The sequence below is a fragment of the Arachis hypogaea genome, chromosome 12 (assembly GCF_003086295.3).
Source record: "Arachis hypogaea cultivar Tifrunner chromosome 12, arahy.Tifrunner.gnm2.J5K5, whole genome shotgun sequence".
In the NCBI taxonomy this organism is placed as follows: Eukaryota; Viridiplantae; Streptophyta; class Magnoliopsida; order Fabales; family Fabaceae; genus Arachis; species Arachis hypogaea.
Window position 1 is genome coordinate 16,648,901 of NC_092047.1, and position 25,342 is coordinate 16,674,242.

General features: G+C 31.4%; 2 protein-coding genes across 2 annotated transcripts; both read left to right on the plus strand.

Moving 5' to 3' along the window:
• Window positions 1–863: 863 nt before the first annotated feature.
• LOC112729764 (uncharacterized) lies at window positions 864–3,200 on the plus strand. The gene is made up of 6 exons (XM_025779915.1): window positions 864–1,192; window positions 1,422–2,046; window positions 2,119–2,306; window positions 2,393–2,704; window positions 2,801–2,897; window positions 2,997–3,200. Exons 1-6 carry the CDS (start codon window positions 864–866, stop codon window positions 3,198–3,200), a joined length of 1,755 nt encoding a protein of 584 aa, XP_025635700.1.
• An 8,648-nt stretch (window positions 3,201–11,848) lies between these two features.
• On the plus strand, window positions 11,849–14,645 carry LOC112729162 (LOB domain-containing protein 16-like). The gene is made up of 2 exons (XM_025779506.3): window positions 11,849–12,636; window positions 14,075–14,645. Exons 1-2 carry the CDS (start codon window positions 12,337–12,339, stop codon window positions 14,447–14,449), a joined length of 675 nt encoding a protein of 224 aa, XP_025635291.1. The 5' UTR covers window positions 11,849–12,336; the 3' UTR covers window positions 14,450–14,645.
• The last annotated feature ends 10,697 nt before the right edge of the window (window positions 14,646–25,342 follow it).

A 25,342-nucleotide genomic window follows, 5' to 3' on the forward strand; every position in this document is an offset into this window, starting at 1 on the left:
CAGATTAATGGTTGGAGAAAGAACTAAGTTTCAAAATCAGTTAATCAAAATGCAGCTTAACCTCAGGAATCCCAGCAGCAATATGTGAACAATATATCAGATAAGCGAACAAACTGCAATTCAAACTCAAGAATAGCATGATAGTATGTTGAACATAATTCTAAACAGCAATGTTTACGCACAATCCAATTGAATCGGTAAGCATATGGCAGCAAAATCAGACACGGTATAGTGGATAAAAAGGATCACACAATCTCAATAATTACAGCAACAACCATAAGTCCATTTTCAATATATAGGTCCAAAATATGAACTTCTCATGTAACCTATTCAGTAGAGATAGAAAAGTACTGGTCCATTTATAATAAGATTTTTTTTTTGGTCTCATTTATTGAGTTCAAACAATACAATATAAAATTGAAAAGGGTTCCAATACTGGGTTAGACTGACGTAGAGTGTGTATGTTCTGTAAGACCAAAAAAAAATAGAGAGAGACAAATAGATAAAAGACATTAATAGATAAAAATAAATAAATAAATAAATTGGGAAGGAGAAATTGGGCCACAAAAGTATTTGCCTCAAGTTAATTCGAAGATGAATGAAGAACTTTGAGAAGTTGGGCCTAAGTGTGTTCACTCCAAAATCAAATAATTAACCAAATTAATCAAACTTAGTAAAATTAAACAGGAAAATGGACCAGAATCTGGAAGCAAAAAACGCGAAAGGGTCGAAAGGGTTCCGTTACGAAACTCAAAATACCGGTCAGGAAGAACGGAAAGCCTCTCCTAGCAAAAACTCTCCGTTACTTTCCTCTTATACCATGACTACAACGGTTATTCATGTGTAGCAAGACTTCAACTGACATGGTATGGCATAAAGAGTTTGATAATAATGATGGGTACTTGAGGCATCCAAGGGACGCTGAAGCATGGAAAGAATTTGATGCAAAGTATCCATGTTTTTCCAACGATCCGCGCAATGTTCGTTTAGCTTTAGCTAGTGACGGGTTTAATCCTTTCGGCAATATGAGTACGAAGTATTCCATTTGGCCAGTGATTCTTATTCCGTACAATCTTCCTCCATGGCTTTGCATGAAACAAACATCTTTTATCCTATCTATGATTATTCCCGATCCTAAAATGCCGGGTAATGACATAGATGTATATTTGGAGCCCTTGGTGGATGAGTTGAAGTAATTGTGGGATGGTGTTGAAACTTATGATGCTAATAAGAGGACCACTTTCAAGATGCGTGCGGCGCTAATGTGGACTATTAGCGATTTTCCGGGGTTGGAAAATTTATCTGGATGGAACACGTACAGTGGGTTAGCATGTCCGAACTGTAATGTGGACGCTAAGCCTCAGCGACTAACATTCAGTCGAAAATAGTGTTACATGGGACATCGCCGCTTCTTGACTCAGAGCCATAAGTATAGACTATAGACTAGACCGTAGTCGATTTGATGGACAAGCTGAAAGCAGGGATCCACCGAAGAAGTATTCTGGAACAGATGTCTTAAGGCAGCATTGTAACATGCAAGTATCATTTGGGAAGAACTCAACTCTGACAGCCAAAAGAAGACGCATTAGTGAAGATGCAGATCAAGATGACTCGTATTGGAAAAAGAGGAGTGTGTTCTTTGATCTCCCGTACTGGAAGGATCACATGTTGCGTCATAACCTTGACGTGATGCACATAGAGAAAAATATTTGTGACAATGTGGTCTTCACTATCTTAAACGATAGCGTCAAATCAAAAGATAATCTTAAAGCTCGCAAAGATTTACAAAGCATGGGCATAAGGCCTGAATTGTGGCCGGACAAAGGTGGTAAATATCCTTCAGCAATGTTCACAATGTCGAATCCACAGAAGGATGTATTTCTGAAGACTCTACAGAACGTGGTCTTTCCAGATGGTTACTCGAGCAATATTGCTCGTTGTGTTGACATCCGGCAGCGCAAGTTGTATGGGTTGAAGAGTCACGACTGCCACATTCTAATGGAAAAATTACTTCCAATTTTGGTGAAGAATGCATTGCCAAGTCCGGTATCGAATGTGATTGCGAATCTGTCCTCATTTTTTTGAGAACTCTGTGGAAAAGCTATAAATCCTATGCAGCTTGGTGCCCTTCAGAATCATGTTGTGCAAGGTGCCCTTCAGAATCATGTTGTGCAAACTCTGTGTCAGATGGAAATGATATTTCCTCCATCCTTCTTCACTGTCATGGTTCACCTTACGGTGCACCTCGTTGATGAACTAAAACTTGGTGGCCCGGTACATTATCGGCGGATGTATCTAATAGAAAGGTTAACGTGCTAATAAACGCATTTAAGAATCCTTTTTCCAATTTTCTTACGTATATACTAAACATTATGTCGTATTCATGTAAAAGGTACTTGGGACGATTGAAGCAATACGTGCGTAACAGGGCACAAGCTGAAGGCTCAATTGCGGAGGGCTATTTATCCGAGGAGATTTTGACATTCTGCTCCAGATATTTGGATAATACTGAGACTAGAATCAAACGTCCAGCGCAAGTTGACGATCGATCTGTTGATATTGCAAACAATGCAGGATGTACTAAGTTCCCTGAAAATGGAAAAGCTTCGGGGGCTGTATCACATTTTGCACTAACCCCAATGGAAAGAGATCAGGCACATCGTCATGTGCTAGTCAATTGCGAGGCCGTCGCTCCATTTATTGAGTAAGTATGTAGATGTAATCATTAAGCATGATTATAACCAATTTCAAACACTCAGTTGTTGGACTAATTTCTTGTTATGTCGTAAAGTAAATTTAGGTCAGAAACCAAGCGAAAGTTACGGGATCAAACAAGGTCGCACTCTAAGATAGACCGTGTTGTGCATGCAGAATTTCCAAGCCGGTTCAAGCGTGAGGTTCGTTGAAATTTAAGCTGACCAACTTATTTCTTTCCTAGAATTATTTCTTGTAAATTCCAATTTTTAATACGAAGAAACTCTAATTTATGGTGCTAGGTTCCAATGGACAGTACCGTACCTTCGAAAGAAATGAAGTTGCTAGCATGTGGTCCCATGCTTCAGGCAAGACGGTTTGGGTCATACAACGTCAATGGGTACAAGTTTAGAACTATCACAAAGGAAGACAGGCTGAAAACACAAAATAGTGGAGTTTATGTCTCATCCAATACAAGAAGTTATGCCAGCATGCGTTACAACTGAGTGGCTGATGGTAGTGTTCCATATTATGAAAAAATTATGGACATCATCGAACTGAATTACAGCTGCCATTTCACAGTGGTTTTGTTCAAATGTATTTGGGCTGATACAACTACGAGAAGAGGAATCAAACAAGACCATCTGGGCCTTACCAGCGTTAATTTCGCTCGTCCAATTCACACCGGTGATCGAGAAGAGGATGAACCGTACATATTGACATCAGAAGCTCAGCTCGTGTACTATGTACGTGATAAAGTAGATCAAGAATGGAGTGTAGTGCTTCATGTAAAACCACGAGACTTGTATGACATGGGAGGAGAGAATGAGGATGTTGAAGCTGCTTTTTCTCCTCAGCCCGGGTTGAACATGTCAGCAGCAGGTGACATCAGTGATTTACAGTTGACAAGAGATGATGATATAGAATACCCAGTAGCAGATGGTTCTGATAAAATAGATTATGTGCCATAGTGAAAATATGGCAAAACATGTGTAGCATTTTCAGAGTATCTGTGTGTGTTTGATAAGTTTAACAGTGTTTATGATGTGCGCAGTTTGCTGGTTACATTATTATCTATGTTTTCGTATTTGAATTAAGTTTTCATTTCAAGTTTATTTTCATTAATGCCACCAGTTCCTCATCATCATCATTGTTATTGTTCTTAACATCCAATAAAGAAAATTATGACATCGGGTAAATTATCTTGAATTACAATATTGTTATCATTGACAAATATAGTTAATATAAAAAGGTGTTGTAACAGGATAAATGAAAACGGAGGATTTCTCATCATGCTGTGCAGGCACAACGTTCGCTAACAAAATGGCTATGGCCTCTCCATTCTCTTCATTGGAACATGCAATTACGGTTGCCAGAGACATATGGTCCCGTAAGTTGAATGTTAGGTCTTGGTTGGAGGCTTTATCAGGTCGATCTTGTTCTAATGAATACTTGGAAACGGTGAACGAAGCTACTGTGCAGGTATGTTCATTAGCCGTACCCTTAAACACTTGCGTTCAACATTGTTTGAAAAATAAGAATTTTAAGTTGCTATATGCTTATGACATTTAAATAGTGATAGTTGTTCTATTAATGCTAAAATTTTTGTAGGAACTTCATGAATGGGGATCAAGGTACGAGGAGAAATTTGGCTATGTTTTTGTGACATTTGTAGCTGGTAGGACATCTGAAGACATACTTGCTGAAGTAAAGGTTGGTAATAAATTTCTAGCACAGTAAGTGAATTACAGAGACACAATATGTTTTACAAAATAGACCATCAACTATACATTTTATTATGGTGCAGATGCGATTTAATAACTCGCATGGTGTTGAGTTGGAGATTGCTTCAAAAGAGGAATTGAAGTATATAAAACGTGCTATTAGAGAGCTTCTTTCCAAGAAATCTGTCTAAACTACTGACGAAGGAGACGGTAATAGTTAATTTTGTATTTGTTAATTTTGAAAGTCCTCTTCCCATAATTTCGAAATTTTCTTTCCTTAGTAACTAGAATGACTTGGAAGTTATCATTATCTTTTAACTAGATTTATATGTTGTTGGTTGCATGTTCATATATTCAGTGTCAGCTGAATATTCAGGTGAAATAGTTGCTGACATTCTAGATGGAGCAGACACTGATTCAGAAGATGATTTAGATGCTATCTCCTCCGGTGGATATGACATCTCCAGGGATGTTGAGCTTAATAGGGTTCCAGAAGAAGACAATGAAACTTTAAACACCCAACACAGAGAAGATGCAGTACATGCTGCAAAAAGGGGTTTCGATCTGAACAAGATGCCATGGTTTGGAGATGACTTATCAGATCCGTTATCACGTCACTGCAGCACTTTTTTGACAGAATATTTCTGGCCAGGTCAATACGATGTTGATGAGAAATTTTGACTCAAAACTTGTTTGTCTACTTTAGTAATTCTGATTTTTATGCTCCATTGAACTTTGTTTTGAGTTAGTGAATTCGGACGTTTACTTGATTTTTATGTTACCAGTTATGGTTAAATACAAACTCAAAATGGCTGATACTACAAGAGAAAACATGATTCGTAAATTCGGTTTTAGTTATTCATGTATAAATTTTTTTTAAGTAATGAATTATTTTTTATGTAACACAAAATTCAAAATTTATTTAATGCATTAATTAAGTTGCAGTGTTTGAACCTTATCTTTTCATTAAAAAAAATAGCGAGGATTAGAACAGTTATAAGAAGGAAATAATGTTTATACAAAAAAAATTCAAGTTAAAAATAATATTGCAGCGGTTGGAAAAAAACCGCTGCAAAACGAGTATCAATGTATTCAACAACTGGACATTTAGTAGGGGTTACAGAAAAACCGCTGCAAAATGAGATTATTTAGCAACGTCCCCTAAAACCGCCACAAAAACCACTGCAAAACGGGTACATCTTGCAGCGGTTACCGAAAAACCGCTGCAAAATAAGCTCATTTGGTAGCGTCCCCTAAAACCGCTACAAGAACCGCTGGCAGAATTTATTTAGCAGCGGTTATATATAACCGCTGCTAAATAACCGCCGCTATCTGCCGGTTTTCTTGTAGTGAGTTATGTTTTCGCGCCGATAATTACCGTTGGCTTTAGTAACGGAAAAGATGTTCCGATAGTAATCTTTTTTGGCGATGAATCTCTCCTCCATTCCGTCGGAAAACCCAATGCTAAATCCGCCGGTACAAGTCAACGCTAAATCTGACGGTAATTTTGACGGTATTTAGTGCTTTTCTTGTAGTAAAAATTACAAATCTCAAACTTTAGAAACATCAAAGAAACTATGAAATTAAAGTAAAGTTTTGATTAACAACTAACAACTACAAAATGCAGTAACTCAGCAACAAAAACTATGAAGTTTTTTAAAACATACCTGAATGGAGTAGAAAAACCAAGCGCAGTTGCGCAAACAGACAAGCAGCAATTCTGTGCAAACGAACGACGACAGCGCGACGAACGGCAGAAGACACGACAAACGGTGGCAATGCGATGAATGACAACAGTGCGGCGAACGGCAAATGCTCCACATAACAAAACAGAGAGTGAGAGTAAGGAGAAGTAGAGCAAACTCAACAGAGAGTAAAGAGCGCATGCGACACATGAAGACACAGGCGACCGACGGCGAATGACGGATAGCAAACGGACGGAGGTCACAACAATGAAACAGAGAAAGAGAATGGCAGAGAGGTCGCAACAATTAGAGTTAGATTGTTTTTCCTTTTATTTTGGACCAAAACGATGCTATTTTTTTCAAAATAGACACCCAAAACAAACTCGTTAACTCGAGTTCAAACTTAATTTTGGTCGAATTTATACTAGTCTACTCACTCAAAAACAAATTTATATTCCACTATCTAAATTCGTAAACTCGTTTAAGTCGCGAGTTTGAGAACATTGAGTTTAACCATTTAGAATAATTTATACTAAAATTATTAAATTTTCTTTTATATATACGTTATAAATTGCAACTCAGAATGAACAAGTGCTGTATATCCTATCCTACTATATTTAAAGAAAAAAAGTTATTTCTTATTTTTGAAAGTAATATAATAATGAAGTGGGCGCCGTAAACTTTCTGTTCCTTTGTGAGACATGGTATAATAATAAATAATGCATATGAAAAAGGGAAGTGGCTAAGTGCAATGAAACTCAATAACATCATTACACTGTTACAAAACATAAATGGCAATTAAATCTTGAAGTTGAAGAACCCAATACAGAACAATAATTATACATATATAGTTCCATGTCACAAACAGTTAAAATATACATATATAGTACTTGTTCTTGTTTTTAATCATATCTTTAAGGAATCTATGTTGCTATCTTCCATGTCAGAGCCCGGAAAGTCTTAATAGTTCATCACTAGTGCAATATTATTAATTATTTAATTAATTATATGTAATAAATTATTATTTTATTTATGTGAACACATTTTTGTTTGAGCTGAAAATGTAGACAAAATGTACACGTGTGTGCGATTAAAATAATGAGTTAGGCTAAGTAGCCTTGAAAGAATCAATAATACACATTTGAATAGTGTAGATAGATATATTTATTATTTAATGTAATTCACTTTGGTTTTGTTCTAGAGAGAACGATTATCTATGAAAAGAGAAACCGTAACAATTCTGCAGGAGAAATGGTTGACAAAGGAATTTTTGAAGAAAAGATATAGCAAATAACGAGGCTTTTTTTTCCCTTATTATTACTGATCAATTAATTGATTTTTTTATTTTTTAGTATATATATGTAGAATCCATAGTAAATATAATTATAGTAACTATAATAGATAAACCATTTTAATAATATTTTTATTTTTTAAATTAAAAATATTATTAAATAATAAAAAATATTATTTTAATTTAAATAATATTTTTTAAATGTTACTAAAATTTTATACCATCATAATAAACATAATTATAGACAACATTATATATATATATATATATAGTCATTATGATTAATGTAACTATAAAGATCGTAGCTATATATATATACTAAAATTTCAGAAATTAGAACTGACAGTAGAACTAAGATTAGATAATTAAGATTTAGTATTGTGTTTAATGATTTGAAATTAAAATTTTAGATTTAAGCAATAAAATTTCAGTTTTTTTAATATTTTTAAAAAGTAAACATAAAAATAATTGAAATTTTTAGAAACGGAGAAAAAAATTTAAACAGCATTTTCTTTTATTAACTAAAAATATTTTAAAAAGTATTCTTATTTTATCTCAATATTTATTTTGAACCAAATAAAATATTAAGATATAATTTAATTTTGTATATGTTATATAAAATATAATACTAAGAGTTAATTTAATCTTAAATTTTTAACCTTTTAATTTCTATCCCTTAATTTTATTCTTCCTTTTAGACATCGTATAATGATATATCTTTGTAACACTGTATGAATCTAATAAGTTCAAAAAAATTTTTGTTTTCAATTATTTTTATTTAAAAGGATTTTTTGTTTAAAGTTTAAACACAAATTTATCACCTAACATTTACAATAAAAATAAATCACCATTTTTTTCTATGATATCGTCTATTTATATATATCCACTTTTCTTGTTATGCATGTGTACGATTGAAATTACACACCGAAGAACTTTAATATCCTTTTAATTTATGTTTTTTAAGGCAAAGTAAATAGAAAGCTGTCGGTAGTCATTACCGGCAGGTGGCAGTTGGCAGAAGGCGACAAAGACGGCGCAGTTTCAAGGTGCGGCGTTCGGCGGAAAATAAAGCAACAATACACCAGAAATTTAAAAAAAAAATACAATCTAAATTTTCTTCCAACGAACTTATCAATTAACATAAATATTAGGTATGCACTAAAAATTAATTACTAATGAATTAATATATATTTATATATAAATATTTATTATTATTTCATTTATTTATATATATATTTTATATTATAATATATATATTATTTGAATAATTAATTTTTTATATACAGATAATATTATTATTTTTCTAACTATAGTATCAAATATAAAATTTTATCATTAAATATAGTTAAAATGGTAAAAATAATCCAATCCAATCTCCTGTATAATACACCAAATAAAATAACTACAGTTAATCTATTAGTACACCAACAAAATAACTACTGTTAGTCAATTACTCTTTATTTAAGTTCTTTTAATTCATTTTTCATCAAATTGAATTCGTGAATGTGATACCAATATCTGATATCCAATTCTATATATTTGCGAATCAAATTGGATAATATTTGGTAGCCTAATGAAGAGGATATTATCCATAAAATTTATGTCAAATATGAACTGCATCTGCTAGACAAATTTTTAAATTTTTAAATTATACTACGTGATATTAATTAACGATAATGCTAAAGAGATATAATAATAACTCAAATTTATTTTATTTAACTTAACATTTACAATCTCTTTTATGTAAATTCATAATTAGATATTTATTATATCTTATATTACTCATTTATTCTAGTAATAATTAAAAAATATAAAATAAAAAGAATTTTGAGATACTTTGAGATAATTTTATATTGTTTTTCAAACATTTTATTTGTCAATTTATTTCTAAACATACAATTTCATAGATGGAAATTAAAAATATATTTACACACAAAATGATCACCTCTAACTAGAGAATCATTATATACTATAAAACACTACTAATTAGCTCATTTAATTATACTCATATTATCAACAAAATAAAACATGATTTGGAAGTTGGAACACCGCACCCAAATTAGTGTTCATATATATATTATACACTTATATATTTTATAAACATTAAAGTAAAATGAGTGGATATAAATAATAATGAGTGGGAGTATATTAAAGTATATAACATTATTTGTCATTATATATTTTTTAGGGTTAAGTAGTTTTTTCGTCCCTAACGTCTTGAATTAAAATTAAAATTGTTTTTGATTTTTTTTTTTAATTAAAAATCATCTTCAACGTTATTAAACGTTTTAAAATCATTCTTTTGTCAATAAACAATATTTTTTGGATAATTTTATCCTTTTATAAAAATAAAAAAATATTAAAAATAATATTAAAAGACAAAACAAACCCTCTCCAACCCTCCGTATCTCTTCACTCTCTTTCTATCTTTTTCTTCTCTCCCTTTTCGCCAACCCACCACTTCTGTCCCCGTCTCTTTCTCCACCTTCTTCTCCCTCTCCATCACCAACATCAACTCTTCTTCTATTGGCGCCAGCCTCACCTTTCAAGTTTTAACATAGCTACATATCTAACTAGGACTTGAACAATTGAATCAAATACATTTTGGTCAAACAAACAAAGGCACCTATGAGCTAAATTACGTGTTCATTGATTTGTTCCACAGCAAAAATCTAAAATGGCAATGATAATGTACCCAAGTATGAACTAATCTAATTTAAGCTAAAGTCAACACACTATGAACAACACAAATATGCTTTATCCAATATCTACAATTAGAAACTCAACCTTAAAATTAGTTTAGAAAAAAAATACCTTACAAATATGAAATCTCTAAATTGCACTGTGCAGTATGGTTTCTGAGTTTCGCTTCTCCCCTAAATTGCAAATACGAAATTCCTAACCTTGAAATCAAGGGCTCTCTACTTCTGCCCTCTCTCCCAATACATGAGCCCGGCATCCACCATGGCGAGTGAAGATCCACGCTCCCCCGCCTTCTCGAACGACTCCAGTATTTTTTCTACATTTTGCTTCACCCATGGGCTTTCGTGCTTGAACTTCTTCTTTATCGGAGCAGCATCATCGCCTCCCACCACGACTGGCACACCACCGACGCTACCTTCAGGGTTGTGTCATCGAACGACGTCACTATCTTCGCCATCACGTCGTACGATAGCACCGAGAAGCCAGTGCCAATGTCGGAACGTGCAGCCGGCAAGGCAGGAAAGGGAGAGAGAAGTCACTCGCCGACGTTGGAAGGTCTCCGCTCTCTTCCCCGCTGTCACCTCTCTCTTCTTCCTTTCTTTTTCTTTTCTTCTTCCTCTTTTGTTCCTTTTCTTCTTCGTTTTTGGTTTTTCTTTTCTGTTTTAGGTGGGAACTGGGAAGCGATGGAGGTAATGGGTGGGTGGGGTGAGTATTGAGTAGTGATAATAAGAAAAGGGCATTTGTATCATTTCAAAAATTATTATATTTAAAAGGATGATTTTAAAACGTTTAATAACGTTGAGGATGATTTTAGTAAGAAAAAAAAAAGTCGATGACGATTTTGATTTTGACCCAAGACATTAGGGACAAAAAAAAAGTACTTATTTCTATTTTTTATGTGTCTCAACATTCCAATGAAAAAAAAAACCAACAAAAAATAACAAAAATAATAATAAAATTTGGATTAATCTATTGATTAGTTCATCCGTCCGTTTAAATAAATATTAGAATATTTAAATCTCACATTATGTGTATATAAAAACCCATTAAATAACAGTAAACTCTTAAATAGAATTTCAATCTGTGACAAAATAGGCCTACTTATCATATTGGGAGATATAATAATAATAATACATAACCCTAAGTAGCTAAATATTAAGTTAAAAATCTCATTTTACTATAATAAAATAATATATATTATCGTCTAAATATGTATTTCATGACTACACAATTTCAATCTCATTGTGGCTCCTTAGATTGACAGTATATACTAAAATAACTTTTAAAAAAAAATACACTAATAATATCTTGTAAAAATTAATTAAAGTGTATTATATCAATTCTTTAATAATTTTTCATCAGATGATTCTCAAACATAATAAGTATAGCAATCTCACTAAGTAATTAACAAAAGTCTATAACAAATATTTTTGAATTGAATTTTATATTAATTAATTATTATTAATTAATAATTGTTAATTACAGTTGTTTAAAATTGACTTATTAAAAATTATTTACACATACATTTTTGAGATTTTGAATACTATTTGAATACTATTTGAATACTAATAATCAATTTGAAGAAGCAGTTTTGAGTTTAGTTCCAATTTCTGTATTTGAATGAATTAAGGCTCTTACGAATTACTAGCATGTATTTGAAGAAATTGCCTCCAAGCATGAGTAAATGTCCCCTTAGAACCCTACAAATGTGCCTCCCATGTCCCCCATTCACCTTTCTTATAAGACACTTCCCCTTTCTTTATGTCCCTTATTCCCAATGCCCCCTCCACTATTCAATTCTCCCCTTATAACTTATGACCATATACTTAGCAACCATTTTCCCACCTTTCCCACACCACACTCATCAACAATTTTTCTTTGCACCATTTCCTAGTCTACCCGTGTGCCTCAAAAACCAATTTTATTATATCACTCCTTTCAGTTTCACATAAACCCAACCATATAGTAATAATAATATAACATTATACTATTATTAATTTATTATGTATTCATCATAATTAATTAACACCCTATCTTTATTTTCTCTTCATCAAAAGTTCTGAGTTCTAGCATTTTGAAAGAGGTTTCTAAACTTCGTTACAACTCTTAATTCGTCCATCTTCCCCCAAGAATTAAGTCTTTCTAAAAGGGGAAAAAAACTTATCTCTTTTTAATTTGTATATTTTTTCTAGTTCCTTTAATTTCTATTTTATTCCCTTGTTGTTTTCTCGATCAATCTATGGCTTCTAGTACCACCAGTAGCTCCGGCTCCGGCTCGCCGTGCGGGGCATGCAAGTTCCTAAGGCGAAAGTGCGCGTCGGACTGCGTATTCGCGCCATACTTCAGCTCGGAACAAGGGGCGGCAAGATTTGCAGCGATCCACAAAGTGTTTGGTGCAAGCAATGTTTCAAAGATGCTAATGCAGATTCCAAGTCATGAAAGGTGTGAGGCTGTGCTCACAATTGCTTATGAGGCTCAAGCTCGTATTAGAGACCCTGTCTATGGTTGTGTCTCTCATATTTTTGCCTTACAACAACAGGTACTATTACACTTTTCTATATATTTATCAACATAAAAATATATTATATATGCATACAAATATATAAATATATATATTTTTTACTTATGTTTGTATTTTAAATTATATTTTATATTAATAATTGATTTTTAGTGTGTGCGTAATATAGTTATAAAAATTGAACGAAAAATTAAAGATTATGCTGTGTATGATAATGTTAATATTTTTAATATCTTGGATCATATAAATTTTTGGATATATATATATATATACAATAAAAAGTAACTATATATTAACTGAGTTTAATTTAATTTCCTCTAAAACTATATTAATTATGCTCGCAAAATTATAGTGGGGTTGTGTTTTTGAATATCCTTTTTGGGAAGAGGACAAATAATTTTCAACAACGAACTTGTAATCACTCTTCCCAAATTGATCTATCAAGTTCATTTGCAACACAGAAATATTTTTCATTCAAGTATATATTCCCCTTAATTAGAACAACACTGAGTCACTGATTAGAAAAAGTAGTAAAATGAAATGATTTTGATATATATATATATATATATTGTTAACAAAATTTTAAAATTTTACTCTATCTCCTTGACTCCTCCAAGAATTTATTAAACCAATAATTAGCTAAATAATTGGATCAAACTTTATTAAAATAAAACTTTATTTATACATGTTATTTTGAGCTATAATTCTTCTCTCTATCATTTTTATTATGTGCATGTTAGAATCTTCCCCTCAATGGATTTTCTACATCTCCCTCTTGTCTTGTTCACCTACCTGATGTTGTGTCTGGGTTTGGCTTCTATGAATCTGTGAGAGAGAGAGAGAGAGAGTAGTGTACATATTGACAATATAATATAAAATTATTTTATACTATATATATATTCATCATATTCAAAAGTTTGAATGCATGATTCTTTAAGTACTAAATAATAAAAATTATAGACTATATATATATATATATATATATATATAACAATATATACATCATTAATTAGACATATATACAATAGTGTAAACAATTTTATTAGGAGGTCAATATATCTAAAATTTTTTAAATAAATATTTTAATTTTTTTTATTTATCGAAATATATTATTTGGAGTGAATTTATATTTTTAAGTTATATTGTTTATTTCGTTTATAGTGTAAATATCCACAGTATAAATGAAATACATGCATATACTTAATTTGTTTACACTGGAAATAAGCTAAGTAATATAACCTAAAAATATAAATTAACTCTAAATTATATATTTCGGTAAATAAAAGAATTAAAATATTTATTTAAAAAAAATCTCAATATATATATTTACATCAAATCCATATACATATATATGTCATCTTATATATATAATCATCATTAATTGTGATAATATTATTTTTATCTCTATCTTATATTTGTTTATCTTTTGATTGAAGTATATAATTAATAATTAATGTAGGTAGCATGCTTGCAAGCACAACTAATGCAAGTGAAGGCACAGCTAGCTCATCAAAACATGCAGAATCATCATAATCAGTGGAACAATAATAATATTGGAGTAGGACAAACATTATTATTCAATAATTATAGTAATAATAATCAATTTTGTCCCACTAATAATGATATTAGTTACATGCCATCACCCCAAAGTTGTTCACTTGATGAGTCAATTGATCAAAGTAGCATTATTAGTGATGGAATAATGAGCATGCTGAGCACTGTGGAGGATTTCTCATTCCAAGCTTGTTCCAAGAAAAGATCATCATCTTATAATGACAGTGATTTGGGTGAGCTGCAAGAATTGGCACTTAGGATGATGAGGAATTATAACTAGATCGATCACATTTGCTTAATTAGCCATTTAAGTAGTAATAATAGCTTTAATCTCTGTTATGGTTTAATTAAATTGAGGTTATAAAACTCTAATTGCGATAATATATATTCTGTTGCGGTGTCTATCTGTTATTATTGCATGCACATGAAAGTAATAAAAATATTTGAAAAATAATAAAAAATTATTTTATTTTGTATTTTTATTAATCACTGTTTATTTTATTTTATATTTTTTAATTACTGTTAAAATAATTAAGTAGTATTAAATGTATTAAACTAAATGCATGATTATAAATATTTCATATATAAAATTATAAATATTAAATTAAATAAGATAATTTTAAATTATTATTTTTATAGTATATATATAACCGTGAAAGTAATAACTACCGTTGCTATAGTTGTTTTTTTTGTTTTTTTTTACAACGTATCATATTTATCATCATTGTAATCATAATTTAAAACCATGATATTCGATGTTGTACATATTAATGAGAGAATAATGAAGAAAAGTTGCCATCAATATATACTAGCATGTAATATATATAAATTAAACTCGTCTAGTATACTATACATATGCTATATATAAATAAATAAATATGAAATTTAATTATGTAAAAAAGAACACCCGGCTTCATCATTAGCAAAACTCATAGGATGTAGTGGTTAATTAAACTTGAGCTACAATATATAATAGAGACGGGCTCAAAATACAAAAAGGAAGAAGCCTATACACAACAAGGATTCACTTGAATTATTAAATATGGCATGAAATTATTTATTTTAAAAATTTATGTATGTGAATAGGAGAAAATATATATAAAAATAGTTGTATATTAATCACATTCTTACATATGCAAGAGCTTTTTTAATGAACCAGAGAAAATTTTAGGCTCTTTATTCGTTATTCAAATTTTATTATAATAGAAATTAGTAAGTATGATTTAAAATTCTTAATGCTGTCTCATTTAAAATATGCATAAATTTTATCCTCAGATTTGTGATTATGAATTTTTTTTTCAAAATTAGAAATCTCATTCTTCGATTTATATTTTTTAAAATAAAAAAAATCTTATCTTCTGACTTCTTTTAAAAAAAAAATTATAACATTAAAATAAGACCTTCCGATTTTACTTTTTTCAAACACTCCCCATATTTTGGTAAAAAAAAGGACAATATACTTAAAAACATCATATTTTAACTCTATATTTAAATTTTTTTAGTCTTATAAATATTCTTTTAATTTATATATATATAATTGACTTGAAGGGAAAGAGATCTAATAGAACCTTATATCATCAATTTCCAACTCGACCGGAATTGATCTAGACACTTTTTTTGCTGTATCTTATTATGATTTTGTTTTGTTTTGTTTTTCTAAAGCAACCAAGGGAACCAAAAAGAGATTGTGCATGAGCCTCAATCATAACATATAATCCATATGTCTATGAATTATTTTCTCCTTTTACAAAATGTTGCAAAAAATTGGCAACTCAAGTCAAAAGTAGTAGTGATCATCATCAAGTTGCTCCGTTTAACAAGTTTTGATCCAAATGCAATGTTCCCTTGGTTCTATTGATGAGATTTCTTTTTGAGATTTTGTTGTTTTTGCGTAAGGGGCTAATTAAGAAAGGAATTGGATGCTAATAAGTTATCATCATCATAGTTAAAGCTAAGCACTATACATTAATTAGGGTAAGTACAAATACGTAATGGACCCCACAAGAGTTGGTTTATATAATTTTAACAAGGAGGTAGGTTTGCCTAACATTAGTGTCCTAAATGTAATTGAATAGTAGTGTTTATACCCTAATGATTTTGTATTCATAGAAGTAGACAAAGTGTCTCCTAGATTGAGTACATAGGTTGCATCACAAGTTTTCTAATTTCTATACCTTATTCTATGAGAAATAGAAATGTAGTTTATAAATGTATTTATTAATTCAATTTTTTTGTAAATTAAATATGTATAATAATAAGATAACTATATAAGATTAGTCAAGTAAGATAATAAATATCTTATATTTTAATAAAGAGATTTTGAATTTATATCTTCAAAATAAATAACAAAAATCTATTTTTTATAGATTATAAATATAAAATATTTTAAAAATGGAAAGTTGTATATTTAAATTTTTCTTGTATTTTTTATATATGTAATAAATAATAAAAATAGCAGAGTATGTATGTGTGTGTGTTCATAATTTATTTCCTATGCTAATGAGTAATGAGATAAGTGGCCAAGTGGGTTTTTCTTTTGTACTTCATTCAATAATTAAAAATTAAAATTCACATATACTATTATTTACTTGATGTGTAAAACATAAAAATAGATATAAATAACATAAATATATTATAGTGACATGTGAGAATACGGAAATATCTAATTAGAGTAATATTATTATTTAAACACTTAAAATTAAATTAATATTTATTTCAAAGTTTAATTTACTTTTTTTCCGAAAATTAGCAAAATTCTCGACCAGCAGAAAGGAGAGAAAATTCACAGACAATGTGCTTAACAATCAACTTAACCAACAAAATAACAATTAATAGAAAAGTTCCACAGTAACCATTATATAAACACCTAATTCAAAAAAAAAAAACATCAGAATTCAGAACATTAGTTTCTTTTTTCATTATTTATTCAGAACCCTTCACCGTTTGAATTTGTTGCAATATTTTTTCTTCACTCTTCTATGTAACTAACCGAATTCCTTCTGTTTGCTAACTTAGTGAAAGATAAAATAGATAAAAGTGAATAAAATCTACAATTTAATAAATAATTAAAAATTAGATATACCGAAGTGAAACCAATTCAAATTCTCTATCCTGAGAAAATATATACGTATTAAAATGACAAAATAAATAAATGATCCACTTAGATCAATAACTTTCATTATTAACAAGTTTTAACAAATTTATTTAACGGTAATTATTTCCTCGCTTTTTCATTTTACGCATCTTTATATCGAAATTTGTTCGAACAAAATTAAACGTTAATAATAAATACAATCAAATTACGTGTATATAAACAATTAATTATAAATTATTTATACACATAAAATATATATTAAAATATAAAATATATATTAAAATAAATTAAATTAAATAATATATATTTTACACATAAATACATTATAACTTTTGGTTTGCACCAAAGTATCCATCGTCGGAAATCCAATTACTAATCTTTTCAATACTGTAGAGACAAAGTGGGCGATTTTCCAAACAAGCAAGCTCCATTTCTATCTTTCAATAAATATTAAATTCAAAAAAAAATTAAAAAATACAATAAATATCAAATTAAAAAAAAAATTAAAAATACAGACCCTTATCCTTCTGTATCAACTTGCGTTGATACATAAATACATTATAACTGATATCTGATTTTTGTATCTACGTAGATTGTTTGTGTGCAATTACGCATATCCATTAAGTGTCATTTCTCTTATTGAGTGTTGATGGAGCAACCGTTGCACATGTGCCAAAGATTACGCGTTATTTTCCAAACGCATTTACAAGCTATGGTTAATTATTGGCGTCGAGTGCATGCTATGCCAATTATTTATTTTCTTCATCAAGAACTTTACCTCCCGTACAAGATATCAAAGTCAATGGTACATTAAATACTTAATTAATTCAAATAGTTTGACATTTGTTTTGTGATCTTTCATTTTTTTTTAGTTTAAATTAGATTCAGGTTGTGTAAGTACACTTGCTAAGTTTTTCGAATAAAAAAGGAAATTTAAGTTTTTATTTTTTTCTTTTGACATAAAAAAAATTCATTCATAAAAATAGTCAAACAGTATTTACAAATCGATATAAAACATTAATTCTATATCTAGAAATAATTGCTATGTTAAACTAAAGATGGAGATAAAATACAATATTCAATTACAAAAAATCTTAATAAATTAAAACAGAAACAAATATGAGATTTTTTGTTTTTAAATCTACACAAATATGTTACAACACAGTAAAATACTTTGTGTTCTTCTTAACATATATCTGAATATTTCATGGATCTAAAAGTATTTTTATGAACAGAAAATTTTTCGTAAATGATCGGTCTTCTAGATTTGGAGAGATATATGCATCATACTCAAAAACAACCATACAAGGAACTGGAAACATTACAAAAGGGGAGAGATTCGCCATAAAAGGATTATTATAACCTAAACTTAGAAAACAAAAAACAGAAAAAATTTAAGAAAGGGAAGTGACAAACAGAAGGGAGAGAAGAAAAAACAGGGATGAAGACAAAAAGGAAAAATCAGAAAAGAGAAAGAAAAGAAAAAAAAAAAGAGGAGAGGAATGAAAAGGAAGAGCCACCACTACCGTGAGTGTTGACGTGGCAGTGATAATTCTCATTGTGGTCGTCTTATTCTTCTTTCTTTAGAAGAAGTCTTCGAAGAAAGACCTCTTCAAAGACAGTTAATAAAACTTTAAAGAAAGCAAGAAAGTAGAGACGAAGAAAGGTATAATGTGTATATTTCTTTTTTTAAATTTACAAATATATATATATATATATGAATATCTATGAATGCTAAAAGGATAAAATAAAATCTTCATATAATTTTTTAGTAATTCTATTAGTTGTTAAATGGTGAGTCACCATAACTAATTAACTTTTAATCTAGAAGAAATGCACAAGTGCTGAAAAATAACATAAATGAAAGAAGTGTAAAGGAATGATTTATCTTATTTGATGGGCTGAGTTTGTTTGGTGTGTAGGCTACTATGATATTTCTTTATTGTTGTTATGGACAATAGTGGAAGATTGGTTTGATACGCCTCCACAAGTTAGAGGATGAAAGATGTCAAGAACACCAAATTTAGAAAGATTAAGATGGAAAGGTTGAGGAGATAAATGTTTGGTGAAGATGTCAACCGATTGTCCAGAAGAATTAACAGGGAGAAGTTTCATCACTCTAACTTGAACCTTTTGTCGAATCAAATGATAATCAATTTCAAGATATTTGGTTTGTTCATGGAAGATGGGATTAGCGGCGATGTGAAGAGCATTTTGGTTATTACAATATAAGACTTGGTGGTTGAATTTGAGAAATACGAAGAAATTATAACATGTTGAGTATCCATTGAAACTCACAAGTTGTGTTTACAAGAGCACGATATTCTACTTCAAAGGAGGATCGAGTAATGGTAGTTTGTTTCTTAGTTCACCAAGAAACTAAATAATTGCCCAAGAAGAAATAATATCCAGTTAAGAATTGTCGAGTGCCAGGACACCCTGCTCAATCGGAGTCACTAAAACTAAGAATCTGAATTTTAGAACTTCAAGAAAGAAAAATCTCTTTTCCGAGGTACTCTTTAAATAACTCAATACTCGTTTTGCTGCTTGAAAATGAGATTGAGTTGAAGATGCCATAAATTGACTCAATTGTTGAGTCGCATACATGATATCTAGCCTTATAGTGGTAAGATAAATGAGTCATCTAGCCAAATGATGATAGAAAAAAGGGGTCTGAGAGGATAGGGCTATCATCTTAATATAGTCTTGTAGTATATCCACATAAACGTAGGCTGGTTTTGCACCCAATAAGCCTGAATCCTCCAAAAGATCAAGACGATACTTCTTTTGAGAAAGAAAAATTCTTTTTTTTTTATTGAGCAACCTCAATACCCAAAAAAATATTCAAAGGCCCCAAATCTTTAATCTTGAAATATTGGTGTAAAATAGACTTAATAGTAGCAAGTTCATAAATTGAATTTCCAGTTAACACAATATCATCAACATAAACCAGAAGAATAGATATTTCAACACTAATGAATTAACAAATAAATTATAATCAGATGTGGTCTGCTGGTATCTATGAGAAAATAAGAGTATATTTTGGAGAATTTTTCATACCACATACGATTAGATTGCCATAAATCATACAAGGATTTCAACAAATTTGCAACATTGATTTGGGCGAGTAGGTGCAATTCCAGGAGGAAGAGACATATAAACATCTTCTGAAAGATCGTTGTGTAAGAAGGCATTGTTGACATCCAATTGATGGATAGACCAGTACTTCATTGATGCTAAAGTCAAAACTAATCTGATGGTGGCAGGTTTGACAACCGAAGAGAAGGTCTCCAAAAAATTGATTCCTTCAGTTTGAGTAAATCTTTTAGCCACAAGATGTGCCTTATACTGATCAACAAAATCATCTGATTTGCGTTTGATTCGATAAATCTATTTACAGCCAACTGACTTTACACCTACAGGACAATCAACTAGACATCATATTTTGTTCAGCTCAAGAACAGTCAATTCATCTTTCATAGTATTGCGCCAATTAAAATAATTATTGACATCCCTAAAATACTTCGGCTCAATTTCATATTGCAAAGATAGAAGATATATTCTGTTAGTATATGAAAGGAAAGAAAAAGACATAACATAAGAGATTGGATAGAGGCACCTGGAGGAAGAAGGATTTGCATAAGTAAGAGAGAAATTACAGACATAGTCGAGGAGATAAGGAGGTGGTCGGCGAGCATGTTGTGGGTGGCCAGGAAGAGGCGGGGCTGGTGGAAAGGAAGACAATGATGATTACTCAGGTGAGAAAGAGGAACCAAATGGTAATGATGGAGAGGACATAGTGGTGAGGGTATGTGAGTGATCACTGTCTAATGGAGTTGCGATGGTCGTTAAAGGAAGCATGTGTGCCGCATGTGATCGGGATGAACGAATGGAGGCTGGTATGTTTGGTGAAGGAGAGGGGGCTGATGTGTTTAGTAACGAGGAAGGGGTGTGCTAATCATAATACGAGTTAGAGTATGTGGGTCAATGGGTATGGGAAGTGGCCCAATAGGAAGATTTATGCTAGGCTAGTTTTGTGAAGGTATTTTTGGTAGGGGTGGGCACGGGTAGCGGGTACCCGATTACCCGTCCGAACCCGAATCGAATCAATTAAATTGGTTCTGAAACCAATGGGTAATTGGGTCCAACCCGAACTAAACCGATGGCTTTTGTTAGTGATTGGTTCGGATATCGGTTTTGGGGTGCAGAACCCGAATCAACCCGCGAACCCGATCATATATTAATTAAATAAAAAAATAAAAAATATATATGAATTTTTCATTAGACAATGATTATTCATTATTAATATGTTTGGATTTTAATGAGTTTAGTTTTTAATGTATTTGGTGTTTAACATGTTTGGATTATTTCTATTGATGTTACATGTTTATTGTACTTGTTGAATTTTTAAGATAAAAATTTAGTTTTTTTTTTATGAATTTCAAAGTCATCGGGTACCCAATTACCCGAATCGAACCAATTCGCTCTTAATCGGTTTGGTTTGGTTCGGGTACATGTACAAAAAAATGCAAATCCAAATCAAACCGAACTAATTATATTTTGATCGGTTCGATTCTAATTTTACCATAAACCGAACTAAACCGACCCGTGCTCACCCCTAATTTTTTGTGTGGGTTGGGTTGTTGGGGTGGATTTAGGAAATTGAATATTTTTTGTAACTAAGCGTAAAATATTTTCATACAAAATCACATTTCTTGAAATTTCAATCTTTTTATCTTCTAAAATATAGATAATATATCATTTGAATTCATTTTGAAAATCAATAAAACAGTATTTTTTGTTCTTGGGTTAAATTTTGATCTATTTGCTATGAGAGTAGAAACAAAATAATAAACAACCAAATCTTTAATTTCATGATAATTAGATAAATAATTAAATAGAGACTTAATAGGAGTTTTAAAATTTATAGCGGAGGATGGGACTCTATTAAGTAAATAAACCGCATGGTTAATGACATAAGACCAAAAAGATAATGGTAAATTACTTTAAAATATGAGAGCACGTGCTATATTTAAAATATGTTGATGTTTATATTCTACCATTTTATTTTGTTGAAGGCTTTCAACACAACTATGTTGATGGATAATTTCTTTGAAAGCATAAAAATAATGTAAAAGAAATTCAAGTCCATTATTGGAACGGACACATTCGACTTTAGAGTTGAATTGAGTTTTAATTAAAATGATAAAATTCTTTACATGATTTTGAACTTCACTTTTAGATTTTAACAAAATTACCCACGTGAATCGACTAAAATCATCAATAATAGTTAAAAATATTTATGATTGTAAATAAAATTTTGTTGAAATGGTCCCCAAATATCAAGATGTATTAAATCAAAACTTGCAATGACTTTGTTGAAGCTTTGTGAAAAAGAAAGTTTCTTTTGTTTGAAAAATGACAAATATTACAAGCTTCATCATGATGTATGAAAATAAAAAGAAATCATCTATGTAAATAATTGAGTCTTTGCCTAGAAAGATATTCTAAACAAAAGTTCCATAAATGATTTTTAACGAAAAAGTTATGCGCGTCGGACATTTGGTGTGAAAAATTGGTTTTCTGCAACTTAATATCTTTTTTAAGGAAATTACATTCATTCGTATGTGGGGATTTTCATGCGTACGCGAGACCTTGGCAGTGTCTATATTCTCGCATACGCGGAGGGCATGAGTATGCAAGAATGGCAAATTTTGAACGTATGCATACGCGGCAATGTTTATTCGTACGCGAGGGTGGTTCGCGTACGCGACTTTGGCAATTTTTGATCTCATGCGTTGTAAAAGTTGTTTTTTTTTTTAGTTTTTAACTTATCCTCTAACTTTCTAAACCTCTGTAACTACCATTTGAGATCCCCTTAGCTAGTGTTTAGACTTTTGGGATCAGTGAGAGTGTACTGGTAAAACAAAAGAGGTAGCTTCTGTTTTGTATTTAGAGCCGGTGACTTAAGATTACAGAGTACTGTTGGTAGATTAATTAGAGTGGTTCTGTGGAGTGTATTGAGTAAATTAAAGAGAACATATCGGAGTATAGTGAAGATAAGTTTGAAGAACTATATTTTAATTATAAATACAAATTGGGAGTGATTTGATTATAAATGTGATTGTTTCATCTTGAGCATTCTTTCTCGACAGTGCGACCCTATAGAGATGGTGGAAGGTAAGAATCCCTGGTGCATGAAATCACAATCATACTTTTGCAATTCCACACAACTAACCAGCAAGTGCACTGGGTCGTCCAAGTAATACCTTACGTGAGTAAGGGTCGATCCCACGGAGATTGTCGTCTTGAAGCAAGCTATGGTTATCTTGTAACTCTTAGTCAGGATATCAATAATAATTCTCAGTTTTAATTGGAATGAGTAAAAGAATATGGATTAAATAATACTTGTTATGCAGTAATGGAGAACAGGTTGAGGTTTTGGAGATGCTCTGTCTTCTGAATCTCTGCTTTCCTACTGTCTTCTTCTTCATGCACGCAAGGCTCCTTCCATGGCAAGCTGTATGTTAGTAAATCACCGTTGTCAATGGCTACCATCCGTCCTCTCAGTGAAAATGGTCCATCTACGGGTTTTGTAGGGCTAATCATCTGTCGGTTCTCACTAGTGTTGGAATAAGATCCATTGATCCTTTTGCACACTGTCACTGCGCCCAACATTTGTGAGTTTGAAACTCGTCACAGTCATCCCTTCCCGAATCCTACTCGGAATACCACAGATAAGGTTTAGACTTTTCGGATCTCAAGAATGCTGCCAATTGATTCTAGCTTATACCACGAAGACTCTGATCTCACGGATTTGAATGCTTTGTTGTCAGGAGAGGCAATCAAACTCGTGAACCAGGAACCAAAGAGATACACACTCAATCTAAGGTAGAACGGAAGTGGTTGTCAGGCACACGTTCATAGGTTGAGAATGGTGATGAGTGTCACGGATCATCACATTCATCATGTTGAAGTGCGAGTGAATATCTTAGAATAGAAACAAGCGTGATTGAATGGAAAACAGTAGTAATTGCATTAATCCATCGAGACACGGCAGAGCTCCTCACCCCCAACCATGGAGTTTAGAGACTCATGCCGTAGAAGATACAAAATTCAGATGTAAAAATGTCATGAGGTTCAAAATAAATCTCTAAAAGTAGTTTTTATACTCAACTAGTAACCTAGGTTTACAGAAAATGAGTAAGCTAAGATAGATAGTGCAGAAATCTACTTCCGGGGCCCACTTGGTGTGTGTTTGGACTGAACACTGAAGCTTTCATGTGCATAGGCTATTCCTGGCATTGAACTCCAGCTTTTGTGCCAGTTTGGGCGTTTAACGCCAGAAAAGGGTAAGGAGCTGGTGTTTAAACGCCAGTTTGCGCTACCAAATCTTGGGCCAAGTATAAACTATTATATATTGCTAGAAAGCCCAAGATGTCTACTTTCCAACGAAATTGAGAGCGCATCAATTGGACTTCTGTAGCTCCAGAAAATCCATTTCGAGTGTAGGGAGGTCAGAATCCAACAGCATCTGCAGTCCTTTCTCAGCCTCTGAATAAGATTTTTGCCCAGGTCCCTCAATTTCAGCCAGAAAATACATGAAATTACAGAAAAATACACAAACTCATAGTAAAGTCCAGAAATGTAATTTTTGCATAAAAACTAATAAAAATATAATAAAAAGTAACTAAAACATACTAAAAACTACATGAAAATATCACCAAAAAGCGTATAAAATATCCACTCATCACAACACCAAACTTAAATTGTTGCTTGTCCTCAAGCAACTAGACAAATAAAATAGAATAAAAAGAGGATCAAGTTGTAATAGAATCCCAGTGTTTTAAGTGAAGCTCAAATTCTAATAAGATGAGCGGGGCTAGTAGCTTTTTGCTTCTGAACAGTTTTGGCATCTCACTTTATCCTTTGAAGTTCAGAATGATTGGCATCTATAGGAACTCAGAATTCAGATAGTGTTATTGATTCTCCTAGTTTAATATGTTGATTCTTGAACACAGCTACTTTATGAGTCTTGACTGTGACCCTAAGCATCTTGTTTTCCAGTAATACTACAGG